Source organism: Microplitis mediator, chromosome 10, assembly GCF_029852145.1.
Source record: "Microplitis mediator isolate UGA2020A chromosome 10, iyMicMedi2.1, whole genome shotgun sequence".
Classification (NCBI taxonomy): Eukaryota; Metazoa; Arthropoda; class Insecta; order Hymenoptera; family Braconidae; genus Microplitis; species Microplitis mediator.
The window spans coordinates 20,648,626-20,668,643 of record NC_079978.1 but is presented as its reverse complement, the minus strand read 5'-3'; the positions used below and the strand labels follow the sequence as shown (position 1 = coordinate 20,668,643).

General features: G+C 34.8%; 1 protein-coding gene across 3 annotated transcripts in view; it reads right to left on the bottom strand.

Moving 5' to 3' along the window:
* Window positions 1-20,018, bottom strand: part of LOC130675642 (homeobox protein prospero) — a 116,948-nt gene that overhangs the window by 17,505 nt on the left and 79,425 nt on the right. For all 3 annotated transcript variants that reach the window (XM_057481433.1, XM_057481436.1, XM_057481435.1), the window contains exons 4-6: window positions 5,311-8,813; window positions 4,749-5,227; window positions 2,608-2,763 (exon numbers count right to left, since the gene is read on the bottom strand). In XM_057481433.1, the coding sequence (XP_057337416.1) occupies window positions 2,608-2,763; window positions 4,749-5,227; window positions 5,311-7,824 (3,149 nt within the window). In that variant the 5' untranslated portion in view covers window positions 7,825-8,813. The remainder of the gene's footprint in view (window positions 1-2,607; window positions 2,764-4,748; window positions 5,228-5,310; window positions 8,814-20,018) is intronic.

Genomic DNA, 20,018 nt, shown 5'->3' with positions numbered 1-20,018 from the left:
CTTTGTCCACTTACTTCAGCTCACCTCGTCGTCATTGTTTCAACCCCTGCAGCGAAGTATATGTCCTCGGCCTTTTTTATACTCACCGATCGTTTAAATACTAAAACCCTAATCGCTAATCAACATCGCGAACTTAATAACCGAAGATAAGGAAATCTCACAAAAGTCCTTAGTATTTTTGGACGTCATTTTGCTCGAAGGTTTTTTTCCGTCTACTTGCCATTGCGAAATTGAACTATTGAAAAATCATTTACTATTCGATATCTATAAATTTATGTAGTAAAGAGTTAGCTTTTTGATGCTAAAAGCACTAAGAAGTTACTTGGATAATGTTGTAGGCGTAAGTACAAATAATGTAGACATTTCCGTACAGGAAACCGTGTATTAGTATATCAGATCGAGCACACGCTATAGACTTAAAGTAGAAAGCGGTGTAGAAAAAACGCAAATGATGAGCCTTACGTGATTAGTTTAGTTTACCGAGGGGGTGGCGAGTAAAAACGAAGACAATATTCTAGCCATATATTATTATGTCTTGCCGTTATTTTCATCAAATATGACGTAAAGATAAAAGATTATATTGTTTGATTAGATAGCAAAGTTTCAGATCTGATAGGAGAAAAGTTATAGAATGAATAAATGATGCGTGGGAATCCATATTAAAAATCATAAATGATAAGATAGAGCCAAAGCCTGGTATGATAATATATGATGTCGAGAGTCCATTTGTTCTCCTTATATCTCCGATCTCTTCGTACTCAGCCTAATTATAATCATGCTAATGCTGTGTCCGTTATTGGTCACCACCTGCAATCTTACTAACCCTCCGGAGTGGACTACCGAGCGTCTACATAGTTCGCGTTATGTCGGACAGTAGAACGGACCAACGTAACTTATACAGCAACTTGCTGTAATTAAGATTCAGACACACCCATCATGACTTCTGCCTTCTCTTGGGACTCAGATCAAGGGCATAGAAAGCATGATTGAGGAGTGGTCGATGTCTTGTTCTCTTTAGCATTCAGAATTTAAAATTTAACGAATAACGAATCATAAAAATGTCTATAAGAATAGAATTCACGATTGTGCGAGGGAGTTATATGATTATTGGAATTTTTTAACAAGATTATTAGACAATTGATTATATGATTATATGTAAACTCTCTTGGAGCTCTAATTGACAATACGTTATTTTGGCATGAGCAGATAATTTTTACTAATAATCGAACTATGAGCAATCTTGTTCGCCTAAAAGTCAATAGTAAAATTATAAATACAACTATGGGTAGACGTCTGGTTGCTAGTCTCATTTTACCGATCTTTGATTACTGTAGGGCTGTATTTACTAATAGGTCTGTAAATCTTCAAACTAACTCTGGTTTGACGATCCAGAGCAGACGATAATTTTTAAAATGCTTCACCTAAATTATGACAGTACACGGAGAAAAATGTTGGTTCAAAACCTACTAATTTTTATTATGCTGTCGACGAAACTTGAAACAGGAAGGGAAGCATCCAAAAAATTATTATGCTCTTATGAAAAATTATTATGCCGCATCACAATTATTATAATGTATGGAAGTAATTTTTATTAAATCTTATCGATAAGTGTCTCGCTCGTAGTAAGTATTATGATACAGCATAATAATTTTTCGTATGAGCATAATAATTTTTTGGATGCTTCCCTTCCTGTTTCAAGTTTCGTCGACAGCATAATAAAAATTAGTAAGTTTTGAACCAACATTTTTCTCCGTGTATATTTCGAGAAAATTTTTGAATACTACTTTCTGTTCGAGATCAGGCTGTACGGCATAATAATGTGTTTTTTGAACCTATGTGCAGAACTTTGACTTACGAAGTCATTTTTATTAACGGCTATAAGAATTTGGAATCAACTACCTTCAGATATCGTTGCACTAAATACATGTCAAGAATTTAGATCAGCCTGTTACTCATTACTATTTGATGGCAAAATGGGATACCCTCAAAATTTCGTAAAAATTTTTTTTTCTCGAAAAACTTTCGAAAACGGTCAAAAATGACATCTAGTATAATTTTACACTATTAAAAGCTAAAAAAAAACATTTTTATATTTTTTGCGAAAAGTATAATATTGGCGCCAATTTCAAATTTTGAAAAGAAATAACAAGGAAAAACTTATTTAAAAATATGTTGAGAGTAAATTTTATTACTTACATCAATTTAGAAAGACATTATTACATAAATTTTATTCACTTGAAAAAAAAAAACAAAAATTTACTTTTTTTTGGGTATCCCATTTTGCCCGCAGAAAAAAAAAATTTTTTTTCTGATGGCAGTCTAAAATTCGTTATATTTATTTCAAATAAAATCAAAATGAAGTCAATTTACGATATTTATGTCCCTAAAAACTAAATTTTTCGTTAAGTATCCCGTTTTGCCCCCCCCCCCCTCCCCTAAATGTGGATTTATTATCATTGTTATTAACAACAATCTTTGAAAATTTAATTTGTATAGAGTTAATATAAATTATGTATGAACTATTCGTATACTTTTGTATTTGCGTTCCTAGGGGACATAAGTCTCAAGGTCGATAAAATTAATAATGAAATAAATAATAAAACTCACCTGAAGTTGGAGAACCATTTAACCAGTTGTGCGGTGTTGTTCTTGTTGAATTTAATGTCCGGGAAATACATTTTGAGGACAGCCGAGGACGGATATCTCACCCAGAAAAACATCAACTTGGCTTTCCTCAGATGCATCGGCGTCAACGTCGACGATTGCACTGTGGTTAAGGAAATAATTGCGAATTGTAAGATAGATTTTATTTCTTTATAACTTTATACTCTCTATCGTATTTATTTTCGTATCAAATTGGATTAGAAATCGTACAAGCTGAGGTACTGTGATATGATGATCGAGGGGTCTCGATTTTAGCTTAGGTTAACCTACGATTGGCCGCATCCTCAGTAGAAACCTTACTGACTCCTTACTTAGTAATGGGATATTCTACTGTGGTTTCATCGAATTCTTATTCAGTTAATCCACACGTTCTATATTTCACATTCCCTGGGATATTAGACCCGACTTTATATTGATATTTCGTCATATACATAAATATATTTTTGAAATTGAGGATATATCAGTAGAAAGTTACCACGATGGTTATCAGTGTCCGAAGGTTATGATGCACGTAAATAGATGTTCAACCTAGCAGTAGATTTATCGCTTGACAACGATAGGCAAAAGCTAACGCTGAAGAAAAAAAGTGACGGCATTGATTTTACATCAAAGGCTGAAGTGAAAAGGTGGCAAAGAATGTCGTACAGCAATCGAACGCCTATGAGGGAATACTGTTGCGCTCTGCTTCAGTGCATAGATCGACTACCAATCGAACAATGCAAGTCTCATAAAATATTTTATATTCAAATTCTTTATCCACATGGAGAAAAATGGGCTTAAGAAATCTTATTGATAAATTGCAATGAATGTCATTTTTATAAAATAGAAATTATAGGGGAGGGTGGGGCAGAGCGGCCCCCCTAAGCCAATTATTATTTTTTGTGGCTTTCAACCATAAGATCACTTTACTTTTGTTCTATTTCGAACAAATTTATGGACATTTTGCCAAAATTCTGAAAAAAAAAATTTTTTTTTGTGGGGCAGAGCGGCCCCTCTCCAAAAAGTGATAAAAAATTTTTTTTTTCGTTTTTTTTTTTTTTTTAAATTGTTTTCATCATTAAGAATGTATTTCTTTCTCTTGACAACTATTTTTGGTTTTATATTACTCGAAAAAAATTTTTTAAAGTGTAATAAATCGTTCACTCTCGATTACCTTAATTACTAATTGTTATTTAATAAAAAAAAAAATCAATTCTATAGTTTTACTTTATTTCAAAAATTTATCAACTAAAAAAAAAAATTAAATTTTTATAAATTTTTAGTGACCAAATTTGCCTCTTACATAAAGAAACGGCCGAAAAAAATGAAAAAATAATTTTTTCGGAAGTTTCGGCTGGTCCATTTTGCCCCATGTGTTATGCGTAGGGCTAGAAATGTGGAATTATAATAATTTTTTTTTAATTTGACGATAAAAATATGAAAAAATCACTTTTTCAAAATTTTGGGCTTGTCCATTTTGCCCCAAATGTCATGCGTGGGGTAAAAATGCGCAAACATATCGGATTTATAGTAATCAGTCGAAAAAAAAAAAATTTTTTTTTTGATCAAAATTTCAGGGGGGCCGCTCTGCCCCACCCTCCCCTACTCTATTATTTGTGACTGATTTAAAAAATGACTTTTTAGAAATTTGAATTAAATTACCGCGCGCTTTATTTTCCTACGCCAATGAATTAAAAAATCTAGAGTATACTTGCATATAACTTTAGAATAAACTAACTATTTTCTCAGTTAAACTGCTGGGGTAGATTATTGGCTCGGTAAGTTGGAGGTGAAGCTCTATATGTGAGTAGTTCAAGCACAGAGGAAAGAACTTTCGTAAGTGTAGCTCGTAGCCGGACAAACTCTACTCTCGAATATATACTTACAACTTTAGTATAAGTCTATTGCGAACTAATTCAACATTCGTTAAAGCTAGCTAACGATTCCCGCCTATCTAAAACTTCTCAATAGAAAAGAAGATAAAAGTAATTATAAGCCAAAGTTATCTGAAGATTTTCGAGGATTGCAGCTAAACATTTCGAAAAACTTATGTATTATCTCTGAAAATTGATAAATTTAAAAAATTAGTATTACAAAAGGATATTGTAGGCTGAATTCCATCGTAGCTGATGTCACCAGAGTTGCAATCACTGCCCCGGTCATTGCTGTCCATTCTTAAATGGCCGTAGTCTGGACTGCCGTGCTGAGCAGCAGCCAGCAGAGCAGGATGAAGCATCGCTGGAGGATGAGGAAGTGGTGGTGAATCTCTAAGATCAACTCCGCCTCCTGGTGGACTCGCTGGTAGATGATGAGGTCCAGGGGGTGGCACTTGACCAGGATGATTCGCGTGTGGGTTGAAAAATGGCGAATAAGGTGAGAATACTTGGCTTTCATGCAAGCTCGGATTCGGTATTGCTACACTTGTCGGTAAAGAGACTGGAAGCATTGGAGGCGCCGCGTGTCCATATACGTGGCGGGTTGGTGGTGGTAAAGGTGGCGGACTTTCATTGCCACTTTGAGACCCACTGCCTTCTTGGGCCAATATTCTCGAAACTGTTCTCGGTGTGATTCTCGTGTCAGTAACCTGTGCAAATAATTTATACTTGATTAAAAATCGTGACTTTGTGACCGTATATTTAAAGTATAATAAAAGAGTATCAATCTTACCTTATGCCTTTTCTTCTTTGGCGTCATGACCAGAGATAGAGCTTCATTTTGTTCAATATCTCTCGCTTCTCTATCCTCATTTCTTAGATTGCAGTATTGCTCACGCTGCTGTTCTCTTTGCTGCTGTTCTCGCTGTTGTTGCTGTTGCTGTTGTACTTGGATAGACGACATCGCATATATCGTTGGTGGTTTCGGTGTTTGAAATATTGGAGCGTTTGGTCTCGCGAGAGGAGGTAATTGATTGATTTGATTAAGATTGTTTTCCGTTGGGCCGGACAGTGGACAATGTGGTCCACTCATGGCACCGATTTGTGGAAAAGCTGCGGGTTGTGAAATTGGGGGGCCACCATTTAGCGGCCCCCGTGGTCCGTTTGGGCCACTAGGTATCTGAGATGCTCCTCTGTCTACAACTTTGGTTCTCGGCGAAGACTTTCGGTCCAGAAGTTGGCTCCCATGCAGTAAATCTTTACTGAGTTGTTCAGCTGCAACTTGGGCAGCTTCGATTGATTTGCCGAGAAACCTTCTCTGTTGTATGAATTTAGTTAGTACTGCATCCACAACATTACCCAAAGTTGAGGACATTTCGGTTTTTAATAAGTCCGCAAGGCCTTCAAGGTCAGTGTCCGTGACGTGAGCTCCAGTAGTGCTTGTTAAGTGTGCGTTATTTCGGAACACATTCAGTCTTTCTGGATAATCCTTGTGCTGATGAGGCGTAGCAGGAGCTTGCATTTGAGATGTTTGCGGTGTTGATGGTCCCGTATTTCTCTGACTCTGTTCCCGGCCTTGACTAGGCGGTGGTGGCGTTTGTTGTTGTTGATGTTGATCACGTTGTTGTTCACGTTCTCTCTGTGCCTGTTGCTGCTGTCTCGCAGCAACTTCTTGGTGTTGTTTCATCCTCTCTAAAGCAGCATGTTGTTGCTCAAAATAAAGTTTTTGGCCCATGTGATACATGGCAGCCGCAGTAGCGTGTGGATGATCAGGTGGCAGTGTTGAGAGACCGTTGAAAGGTGGTGGATGAGGTCTTTGCGGCCGTGGGGGTGGTTGCTGTGGTGGATTCTGTGGACTCGCTGGTGGTTCACCATTTTCACTACTCTCAGGCTCCATCCGACTCGATAGCTCGTTGTACTTTCGCTGCATAACCTCTAACTGTTCATGCAGAAGTTTTAACTGAATTTTTAAATGATCCTTCTCCTCACGTTTCTGTTTTATTGTCGAAGGATCTTCTTCTTCCTCACTGTCTTCATCGTCCACATCAATCATGGTATCATTAACACTATGATGTAAGACATGATGAACCGTTTGTTGTTGTGGTTGGTAAAGTTTTCTCTTTTTACAACCATTTACTGGTTGAAGTGCTGGGCTACTTCGCATTGTACTAACTATATTTTCAACACGCGCACGTTTTATTTCAGTGGATGGTGAACTCACTTCAGACTTGGGTACAATCGGACATGGAGAATGGCTCGCAGACCGACTTCTCCTTAAACTTATTGAGTCTGAAATTTCTTCTTTGATTAATACCGAGCCAGGACGCGTTACTGTCGGACTTGGAGGTAAACTTTGTTCACAATCCGATCCATCGAGATTGGCACCTGGCTCCATACCAGCCTCTGCAAAGGCTTCTTCCATAGCACGTGCAGCAGAAGCAGCATCTTCAGCACTATCTTCCGCATCTCCTGGCATAATCGTATCTCGGTCACTATGGTTTGTATTTATGTTATTCCCGTCAACACTTTCTTCCCCTCCACTCTGCACTGCCCCACTTATCGTCCGTACACTATCACTATTTTGATGTTGTTGCGGGCTTTGCTGTTGATGCTGTTGAGATTTTAGTAGTTCCGTAGTTGTATTATTGTTATTATTATTATTATTGTTACTGTGTATACTATTGTTATTATTAGGCTGCTCTTGTACATTAAGGGCAGAGAGTTTGCGTCCTTGTAATATGTCACGTAACATGTGTTGCGTGAGTTCAGCTGCAGTCGTGGGATCATCACAATTGACGACAGCACCGGGTTGCAAATTTGCAGTTTGGTCCATCCCAGCTCCAGTCATTCCATGGCTGCCCTCAGGTGGTGATCCGCCAGCATCACTGGCTTGCTTCACTTGTCGTCCAAGAAGCTCGTTAAGCATCTTGGCAGGGCCAAAGCCTGGAGCCCCGAAAAATCCAAAAGCCGCGTGGGCTGAATGCTGAGTAGTTGGCCCCGTTGTCGTAACGAGATGACCTTGCGTACCAACTGCTCCAGATTGCTGTTGTATTTGTTGTTGTTGTTGTTGCTGTTGTTGATGACTTGGTGGTGGCCCACTTCCACTAAATATCGCACCGTAAATCCCACCACCAAGAAAGGATGGCCGCGAACTAAAGTTTGGAATGCTCGAGTAGCTGTTGCGCGGCTCGCCGGCGTCCACGCGCTGTCTGGTTCGCTTTTGCTTCTTCAAGAGTTGCTGTTGCTTACTATCCGCAGTTGCTCCGTAGAGGGCGAAACAGTCGGTCTCCTCCTCCGATGACATCATCGGCCGTCTGGTTGGTCGGCCCCCCGAAGGCCTCCACGACCCCTCCCCGCCAGGGCTCCTTGTCACCCCACCCCTTCTCACTCGAATAGTTTGCCTCGTGGCTCTGTACACTCTGTCTATACCCCAATGCGATCCCTTCCACTTCGACTGCCACACTCCTTCTAACAGCCGCTCTCCCCTCTTTCCAGTGCACGATGCCTTTTCCCTCCTCAATGTCGCGCCTTCTATTCCTTCTACTTCTCTGCTTGCTTAGTTATCAACTTATTTTTTTCGTTCTCAATAATTTTGTTTTAAAGTCTCGTAACTAAATTTTGTTTGCTTGTCGCTATCCACAACACAACGAAAATAAAATTTATAATATTGACAGTTTCCTTGATTCTACTGAGCCCACCGCTATAATTGTTATGTATTGCAACTGTTCTTTGATTTTCTTTTTAAGTTGACACTTTTTTTTACACACTATTTGTTTAATATGTTGGATATTACTTTTATTCCATTATTATAGCCTTCCACCTGGTTGTATTGTATTATTGTATGTGCCACCTCCTCTGATTAACTCACCACTGGTTTTTTAATGACCCCTCTTTTTAAACTTGCCTTCTACTGACTATTCTCCGGCTCGTTCTGTCCACCTTAGAGTCGACGCCGATGGCTGTCGATCACAGATTCTGAGTGGATAATGCTTTCTTAAATTACGTTTGTTATTATTTAAATGTATAAGGTCGTTGTCGGGACCGTTGTCGCTCCCGTTGCTATTGTTCTTGCTTCTTTCCCGACAACTCGAGCTTGAGTTACTCTTCACGCCCTGTAATTGATGTTTAATACTGATCTTATGACCGTCTATGATGCCGAATGTTGTCGCTGGATATGGAGCTCGCGCTGGAGGACTTCTCGTGCTCCCGCTTGGGAGCTGCATCCTTAGAGTACACCAAAGGGCTAAATGCCCCTTGCTCCCTCGTCTCGATTTTCGTTGCTTTAATTTTATTTATCTGCAATCATAAAAATAAACCAAACATCAATGAGATTGCCAAAGAAAAATAGTTGATTTCTTCATTTTTTATAAGTAATATTGTAAGCATACTTTTTATAAAATTAAATATAACTTAATATTTTTATTTATTTAACTGGTCATAGGACAAAGTCCTCTGATGACCATAAGGAAATATAAGTATAAAATACTAAATACAAAGTGTACATTATGATAACAGCATATAATTATATAAGTTGTTTAAATATTCAAATATTCGGTCTCCCGTTACATTATTTCTTGAGGAAATATAAAACTAAAAATGAGGCTGTATACAGGTAATTTTCTATTAAACTCAAAAATTATTTTTTTCTAAAATCAGTAAAGTAATAATATTTTCTATTTGCATTAGATTGTGATGACAAACAACGTAATGAACAGAAAGACTACAAATCAAGCAGTGATGAAGATGAAAATGAAGATTTAAATATATAAATAACATCCTAAGAAAAATATAAATGTACACGGTGAAAAATTTCCACTAAATTTTACTATGGGTGCATCGTAACGCTGGACTATAAGAAAACTGGTACAAAATTTACAAGTGTTCCATAGTAAACGTAGGCGCAGATTACACGATTGTGGCCTATGCGCATACGTTTACTATGGGCCACTTGTAAATTTTGTACCAGTTTCTTATAGTCCAGCGTTACGATGCACCCATAGTAAAATTTAGTGGAAATTTTTCACCGTGTAACTAATATTATTCTAAAAGCTACACTATATGCAAAATATTAATTGTTTTTGAACTGTAGTTTTAATTTAACAATAAACATTCGTCATAATAATTAAAGTGAAGAATTTATATTTTGTAGAAATATATATATATATATATATATCTATATATGTATTATTGAATGCACAACTACACACACACACACACACACACACACACACACACACACACACACACACACACACACACACACACACACACACACACACACACACACACACACACACACACACACACACACACACACACACACACACACACACACACACACACACACACACACACACACACACACACAGAAAAAAGTAAATGAAATGGTATGAGGCTAAAGAGGGTTGTATGAGGCTCAAAAATTTCGCCCTCATATCGTCCTCACTATGGTATTTTGTCCGATAACTACTACATTGAGGGTCACATGAGGAGCAAAATTTGTATGTGATTTCATCCTCATTTGACCCGACACAACCTCACCAAAGTTGGTTATTTGAGGTTGAAATGGGGGCCAAAATGTCGACTCGGGTATTCAAAAAGAAAAAATAATAAGTTTAAGTACAAAAAATAATAATAAGTTCAAGTACAAAATACAAATTCAATTAAACTAATAAGTTCTTCTCAAGATTAATAAGATAAATGTAGCAATGTCTCTTGAATTCTGATAGTGTCGTAGCCGTAGTGATAGATGGTGGTAACGAATTCCAAAAGGCTGTATAGTACTGTATTAGATATAGATCTAAATTTACTTCCTTATATATATAGAATAGTGGGAAATTTTTCACTAAGTTAAGCTTTAAGGAACTAATTTTTACCAAATTTCGTTGTTTTGAAAAATATAATACATTCCATCACGCGAGCGTATAATTCTATACACAATTTGTAAGAGAGGGTAGTAATCACCTGGATTGAGATACCCTACCAACTACCTTATAGGAATGCATCCCGTTTTTTTTTCACATCTGCAATGAAAAATTTGAGCTCCTGTCATACAAATTTTTATTCCATTTTGTTTTGCAGTAACGAAAAATAAATTTACTTTTTCCATTCAAAACAGTACAAGAATTCAGAGTTTCCACACAGATGTAAAAATTTTTAACAAATATTAAATTAGTCTATATATTATAGGGCTAATATCGACTCGTGAATCGAATGTGCGATAATAGAAATATTTTTAAAAAAATGAAGGTCTGAATAAGTCGTAGTCAGAGATAAACGATTTTATAATCAATAAAAAATATAGATAAAAAAAACGTTAAAAAAAGTAAAGCATGTGGTTGAAGCATATGGTAAAAGATAAGAATTAGAAGCACTTTACCTATAGGACAGCTCTGAGGGGGGGCTTCTTTTGTGGGTTTATTCACGCAAGTATGTATGTATAATTCTTGTATACCCCTCTGCGATGCATGAAGGGCTCTGATGCGTGGGACTCAATGAAAAGAGAGGTAACTCACCGGAAATGGCCTAACCAAGTAGAGAGTGTTATTGCCTCTCCTCACTCGTCATATTTCGATTCGGAAGTGTGCCGGAGGGTAATTACGGCGAAACGCTGCCATCTATTCACGCGGCATTTTGCCTCGAAATCTACGAGACGACGTGTGCTGGCTGGTACGTATATTGCGTCGATATGAAATCATTTATTCAATGCCAGAAAACCCACCGAATTTCGACCCGGAAGCTATTAAATTTTTTTAAATATTTTCTTCCACAATCTTATGCATGGGATTTTTTCGAACGTATTTTTATAGTTTTTTTTTTATGTGTAATTCAATTCAACTGAAAATATTTTAGAAAATTATTTTGCGAATGTCAAAAATAATTTTAACTATGGTCGAAATTTTGTTTTTTAAAAAAAAACTAACAACATTCTCAATTTCTTACTTAAAAATAATTCGACGTAACAACTTCCTTTCTACTCCGTAATTAACTTTTTTGGTAGTCTGGAACCCCAACATAGTGCTAGGACAAGACAACATGTGCATTGGAATTGAAGGCCCCCCATAGACGTCATGTGTTGGGTGGGTAAAAAGTTCGCAGGGGGTGCCTGGGAACGCAATCGCGCTCAACGGTCCATATCAAACCCTTTTATACTTCACTTCATGATTATGCTGATTACTCACGACGTCCTTAAAATTTATGCCCAACCATTATTACTGCTAAAGTTACCTGTATATCCTATTTCATACTAATTAATCAGTAATTACGAATTTTCGAAAAAAAAATTCGTTTTTTCTAAAGTATTTTTTTTTATGCTGTTAGTGGAATGTCATAGTATGAACAAATTACCCTGAAGTTAGCCGACATCCGACATTTTTAAAATTAAAAATTCCCTAACTTTAGGAAAAAAAAACTTTTTTTGAATTTAAAAAAAATACTCGTGTAGATTTCTTAAAATGGTAGGTAAACAGAGCAAGCTTTCGATTTTCGTATCAATTTAGAACCTAGAAATAAATGATTTAAAATTTAATTTTTGAATTATGGCGAAGATAATTATTTTTTTAATTTTGAAAAAATAAACACGAGTATTTTTTTTAAATCCAAAAAAAGTTTTTTTTCCTAAAGTTAGGGAATTTTTAATTTTAAAAATGTCGCATGTCGGCTAACTTCAGGGTCATATGAACAACAACTTACAGAAATATATAAACACTTCTTTATATATATTTATATAATGATCCAAAACTGGTTAAAAAATGACTAATTTAATAAGTATATATAAAAATAAGAAAAAAAAATTATAAACTATAAAAAAAATATAAAGTATACATATTTACATATATACAAGTAATTTTAACAAAAAAATTTATCAGCTGACTTAGTTCTTATATATCACTTGTATATAGATTTTATAATCATATAAAGAATTGCCGAAAATTTATTTTTTTTTATTGAAAATGTTAGTAATTATCATATATTTGGTTGATATACTAGATATATATAAGTATATGCAGCAGAAAAAATTAGCAGAGATTATAAAACAATGGAATTTTTTTTAATAAAACTGTTGTAAGTAATGATGGATTTGTTCGAAAGAGATAAAAACGAATTGTGTTCGATACTCAAACACCCTAAGAATTCATTACTTATACTCGCTTAGGTCTTTAGTTGTGATACACTCGACCCTATATAATCTGGTACGTATTAGTTAGTGTTCTCAATTAGATAAATATTATATACTGTAACTTAATTATAATCATGACTGTCGATTGAATGGAAACAAAGTTTTGCTAATCTTCTTATATAAATATATAAAGAGTAGAGAGTTTAAATGATCTATTATAATTAGGGGGTGCGAATCGTTTTTGAATGATTCGGATTTTTTTATAATTCTAGAAATTCGAACTATTCGAAAATTTTCGAATTATTCGTAACTTCTTCAATTCGATTCAAATCTGGAAATTCCGATCAACAGTCAAATATTTAATGAGTTCATTTACCTCTGATAGAAATTTGAATTATTAGAAAAAATGTGAAAATCTGAAGTCGAAAAAAAATATTTTGAATTATTCGTAAATTTTCGAATGATTAGAAAACTTACAAATAATTCAAAAAAATTCCCAATAATTTGAAAACTTGCTAACGATTTAAAGTTTCGAATAGAAAATTTACTAATAACTCGAAAATTTTCAAATTAATTTGAATGATTTTGGTCGAAAATCGAATTCAATAGTTCGGTTCGATACGAAAAATTTGAACTTTCAAAATTTTCGCACATTCTAAATTATAATTCGTTTTTTATTTGGCCTATTAAATTTTGAAAATTTTTAAGATGTGAATTTTTCGCCAACATAAAAAGTGGAACAATGATTAGCAAAAAGTTATAATACCTACAATTTTGCATCAATCAACTTATACTACCCCTTGAAAATTTTATTATTTTAAACTAATAATAAAATCATTGCATACTAAAAAAAAAATAACAATAGAAATCCACGTTATTGACTCGTAAAAAAAGAGTCCCCTTTTTAAGGGAGCTTTAGATTGAATCAAATCTTCCTTACATAAATTATCTTAGAAATTCTTCTTTTCGTTACTTATCACTTATTTAGATGAGAAATAATCGAATCTCAAATAATTCCGTAGAAACATAACTTTCTATTTCGATGCTTATTCGTAAGAGCTGAAGACTTATAATTTTTTTATTGCGTCAACGATCAAGGGATCCTATAAATAAAAGTATATGTTTAGCTCTGCAAAACTCTTCCCAATTTTCATTCCTTCCTTTCTTCAAGTTCCCTTTTTGTCCTCTTGGCCCCTAGGTTCTCATGTCTTCCTCAACTGTGGGAAATACTAACGTCTGATATTGAAAGGTGAAAAAAAATCTTAGGGTGATGCCCTTTAGTCTGCTCATACGGAAAAGAAAATATACAAGTACAACGGTCTTTGCCTTCAGTGGCGTCGCTTCTTCGTCATTTAAAATGCCCAATTACTCAAGTGTGTCATAATTAAATCAATTTCCCAACTGTGAATTCCAAGAGTTTCCTATCCAATGCCCAACTTGACCATAACCTGGAAAACTAAGATGACGCTGATTAAAGTAAGACTTTATTTGAACCGGGCGTCCCATGAGAAATGACGGCTACTGAACTAGTATATTGTCCTAATGTAAACATCAGTATTACATATGTATATATATTTGTGAATAGCTTGTAATAAGATCCCTCGAAGTCGGCACCACTGGGTTTAAATAAGACCTTTGGTTATATTCAGGTGGCTCTTGGCACCAAACGTCGTTCCCTCGATTTAAATACCCAGGTATCCCCTTGGCAAGGTAATTTTCCTCCGTTAGGGTGCCGTATAAACTATAAGAATCAGTAAGAATAAGGTTGTAGTCTTACGACTCTGGGCAAGGCGCGTGCCAGCTGCCGTGTCGAGGCGTAACCGACATTTTGGCTTCTCATGTTGGGGTCTCAAAACTAAACATTGCCGTTATACCATAAACCCCTGGCCCTTCAACGTCTTGGGGGTCCCATTCGTCTAATGTCTTGGAGAATTTCAAGGCATCATACACCAATCCAGACAAAACCAGTTGGTATACAACTAACAGAGTATATAGCTGGGGCAGTAATGGTTTTCAGGTTATAATGTGTATACACAACGGCTCAGGAATTGCCGTTGCGACTTTTTCTTCTTTCGGTTACGACGTTTATTGTTATGTATCTATATATATATATAGGGGAGACCGGGGCAAGACGGCCCACCTGGGGCAAGAAGGCCCACCTCAAAAATTAACCAAAATTTTTTTTTTCTTGTTTTCTTTTGATTATCACAAATTTAGATTATTTACTCTCTAAAACTAAATAAGTGAAAATTTCACTAATTGAAATAGTGATTTTACAATTCACTACAAAATTAGTGATTTTGAATTAGATTCACTAAGTGATTTTACAATTCACTACAAAATTAGTGATTTTGAATTAGATTCACTAATTCATTAGTGATTCCCCGGATTCTACAATGATTACTAGTGGCGCCTCGCTTAAGGACTTTTTATTCTATCGTTGAATTATCAAATTCAGGGCAAAATTAATTACGATAATTTTTAAATACAACTGAACAGTATTAATTCAAGTAAGTTAATTAAATAAAACCTAATTTAGTTGCTAAATAATACATCTTGTTATTTTTTAATAGCTTTATATTTTTACTCCAACTTTTTTTACCGAACCTGAATCAAAACCATCATTGACAATAGATTCAGGTTATGAGTTATAATTATGATATAAATATTTACCATATGAAAGTAATTTTAATTGTTAATTTAGTCGATCAAGTTGCTAAAAAAATTTTATAATCAATTACAAATAATAATCATAATAATAATAATAATATTTTGATACAATATTATTAGCAACGATACAATATTTTTCCAAATAAATCCTCGTCAACAAGTGAATTAGTACATTTTTGACTAATTCAATCAGTGAAATTTTCACTAATTCTATATGTTGTTTTTTTTTCACTAATTCAAAAAGTGAATAATCACTAATTCATAGTCGTATACTTTGGACAATTTAGATTAGTGAATATTCACAAGTAATTAGTGGTTTTTCACTAATTTAGTTTTAGAGAGTACTCATATTTAGCCCGATACGTGAAACTTGGGGCAAAATGAACCACTCAAAAATTCTAAAAGAAAATGTATTTCATAGTATTATAACCTAGTCATGATTAATTTAATAGAAATATCATTTTTTGGTTAATTATATGGATTTGGATTAAAATAGAGCATTTGAAAAAGTTAAAAAAACCAATAATCAATTTTCTACAGAAGTGAAAAAATGACTCGTATTATATCAAAAAAGGTTATTTCGAGTAATATTAAAGTAAATACAGTTGTTAAAGAGAAAAATATAAACATTTGTTACGCGGGAAATTTTTTTTACAATTAAAAAAAAAAAATTTTTTTTTTCATTTTTTTTCGGAGGGGGCCGTCTTGCCCCAAAAAAAAAAAAATTTTTTTCAGGAGCTTCACCAAAATTTTGGTGAATTGAGTTCAAGTTGGACAAGAGTAAATCGACTTGATGGTTAAAAGCCACAAATAATAATAACCGGCTTAGGTGGGCCGTCTTGCCCCGGTCTCCCCCATACTAAAAGTGTATCTTTCGGAAATAATACTACGAGAATGGTAAAAATATTAATAGTTCTATTGTTTGGTACTAGTTGTCAAGTACTAATATATAGCTTAACTATAAGAGAAGAACAATTCTCGGCGTTTATTATCATCGAGAAAATTGCATCGAAGTGGGTCCAAGTGAATGGGAGAAGTATGGAGATGATAATTCGACGACGACGAGTAACTACAATTACTCTTTATTTTATTAGTTACAATATACTTGGCTATTTTTCTGATCCACTTTTATGTGTGGACAAACAACCCACAGTATTGCATACGACATATTGGCATCTGTATTCCTGGATTACGACGCATTATCGTTGGACCATTAGCATTCTTGATGGCAAAATGCCATTTTTATGTTTCACTACTGCGCTCTTTATTTCTAGTCTCCACAGATGATTACTTGTTTGTATTCAATGGTTGAAGTTTTATTATATATTAGACTAGTGGTCAAAAATTATAAGCATTTGAAAGTAACTTTGCGTAAATGCAACTAGATTTTGCAATAAGAATCAAAATAACCTTGAGGTCAATAAAGCTGTTCGAAAATCGATGGCTTAAAAACTTTGACCATTTTCCCGAATGTAATGACAGCTTGCAGAGATCAGGTTTCGTCTGTTGATAAAACCGTTGCGACACTGAATGATCTCTTGGGTATAATTTTAAGAAACTTTGATCACTTTGACCAGTTGACAATTCTGTCTTGGAAATGAAGCCACTGAGAACTCGATTTTATGGGGGAAGCAATCTGATGCATGGTCTGATCGTTTGAGCCAATCATATTGTGATTGAGTGTAATAGACTTGCGTCTTGTCCCCCATGTCAGGGGTTCTCGTGTAAATTCAGTTCTACTGGCAGTTACTTTCTCGCTAAAGCCTTGTCGTGTTGCGAACTCTTGGGTTGACCACCTACGAGCACGGTAAGTGACTAGGATACAGGATGAAGGCTGTGTCCGAGCCGAGTATCGAGCGAGTTAGGTTAGTTGGTATGATAATGAGGAAGGTGACTTCCGATGATCTATATACGAGAAGCATTTGGATTGTCGGGAGTAGAGATTAAGAGGGAGACCAGATGTAGGAGTTATGAGGTATATATTGAGGGTCCAAGAGACGGACACTTGAATGTCGACAGCCGACTACATAAAATAATACATGATATTGAGGTGTAAGTATGTGTGCGTATGAATATGAGAAAGAGAGAGAGAGAGAGAGAGTCAGAGAGATTGAAAGAGATGATGTCGTCCGGCTATCCAAGGAGCGGACACTTCAATCTCAACACCCCAGTTGCTTTTACGTGATTTGTCCATCTCTCTCCTTACTTCCGTGCATAAATTGAAATGATGAGAAACATTAATGAGTCATCGACGGTCACATCTTTCGACTTGTAATCTAATATAAAAATTGGTAAAATTTATTATTATTTGTCTATTAGATTAATAAAAATAATGAAGATTATTGATGCTGAGCAGCAAAACAATTAAGTACATGGAAAGAAAATTATGGGAAGTATTGCTATGCATTATGGGAATGGTTCCCATAGTGGTATGGGAATAGTACCTATACTACTATAGGGATGGTTCCCATATATTATGGGAACCATCCCCATAATAGTATGAGAATAGTTCCCATACCATTATGGGAATGGTTCCTATAATATTATGGAAACCAATCCCATATCATTATGGGAACCATTCCCATAATGGTATGGGAATCATTCCCATACTATTATGGGAATGGTTCCCATTTTGGTATAGGAACTATTCCTATAATATTATGGCAACTATTCCCATAATTTTATGGGAACCATCCCTATAATAGTATGAGAATAATTCCCATACCATTATGGGAATGGTTCCTATAATATTATGGAAACCAATCCCATATCATTATGGGAACCATTCCCATAATGGTATGGGAATCATTCCCATACTATTATGGGAATGGTTCCCATATTGGTATAAGAACTATTCCTATAATATTATGGGAACTATTCCCATAATTTTATGGGAACCATCCCTATAATAGTATGAGAATAATTCCCATACCATTATGGGAATGGTTCCTATAATATTATGGAAACCAATCCCATATCATTATGGGAACCATTCCCATAATGGTATGGGAATCATTCCCATACTATTATGGGAATGGTTCCCATTTTGGTATAGGAACTATTCCTATAATATTATGGGAACTATTCCCATAATGTTATGGGAACCATCCCTATAATATCATTAAATTTTTTTTTTGCACAATAGTGTAGAAATTTTCCAAAATTTGAAATTTCTTGAATGTTTTGTGCTGACAAAAAATTCTTGTTAAAAATTTTAATGTTTTTTTGCCAAATACGATTTTTTTTTTCAATGTTTGAATTTTTGTATTTATGTTTAATAATATTTCTGTGTATTGTAGAAGTGATTACCGCACTTCTTTAAATTAATTTTTTCATGATAATATGGGAACCATTCCCATAATATTATAGGAATGGTTTCTATAATAGTATGGGAACTGTTCCCATAATATTATGGGAATTATTCCCATAATGGTATAGGAACCATTCCAATTGCATTATGGGAATCATTCCCATAATATTATGGGAATAGTTCCCATACTATTATAGGAACCATTCCCATAATATTATGGGAATGTTTCCTATAATTTATGGGAATGGTTCCTATAATTTATAGGAACCGTTACCATAATTTATGGTCGTAATTCCTATAATGGTATGGGAAAAACTTTCACAAAATTATGGGAACCGCTGCCATAATTTTCTTTCCGTGTATACGTTGAATTTCCGTAAAGTAAAGGCACTAGAAATATAAAAACATAAAATGTGCCATGAGATAAAAGAGACACATTTGTTCATAAAAATGTGTGTAGCGATAATTTGCATGAGAAGCGAAAGTGTCGACTCACGGCTAAAACGATGAATATACATCACGTGTTCACGGGCCGGTTCCCAAGTGTCGGGAGAGTCTCGGTGCGGTTAATCCAATTGAGTCAATTTGGGTTAACTTGAAGTCGTCTAAACAGCTCGTTTAGGTGACCTATGATGCATGGATAATATTGTATCCGGTGTAGTACTCTTCCTTCCTACTTTAAAACAAGTTATTTCTATTTCTCAACAATTAACCGAAATAAAGAAACAGTGTGAGAAGAGATCGTATTACATTGCCAATGTTTTTTTACGGTGTAATTAAGAACGAAAAAAAAATTAATGCAACTAGAAATACAACTCGTTGTGTCAACATTCATTCGTTTGAGCGAAAATTTCACAAATCGAAAAATTTTATCCGTTTTCGGTCTGATTGATTTTTTTTTTAATTCATTCATCTCTTTTCTGATTTTTTCTGGGCTGTAGAAAAAAAATGAAAAGTTTTAATTCTAAATATCAGAGAGGATTAAATTTGCATGAAACTTGTCTTTGTCATATTTATAATTATAGGAGAGATGTATCTGTATACAAAACATTAAAAAAAATTACGGGCGAAAAATCAACATTCTGAAAAATTTATTTAGCTTTGAAGATGAAATAAAATAATAGCCGAATTTTAGTAGATTTCTTAGAGGGCCCATTTTGCCCCAAATTAAAATTTTTTTATTTTTGGAGCATATTGATTACGAATACATGGCAGAAGACTAGAAAAAGTAAAAGGGGTAAAAAAATCAAATATTAAAATTTTTTTTGCGGGCCCATTTTGCCCCAAATTAAAATTTTTTATTTTTGGAGCATATTGAATACGAATACATGGCAGAAGACTAGAAAAAGTAAAAGGGTAAAAAAATCAAATATTAAAATTTTTTTTGCGGGCCCATTTTGCC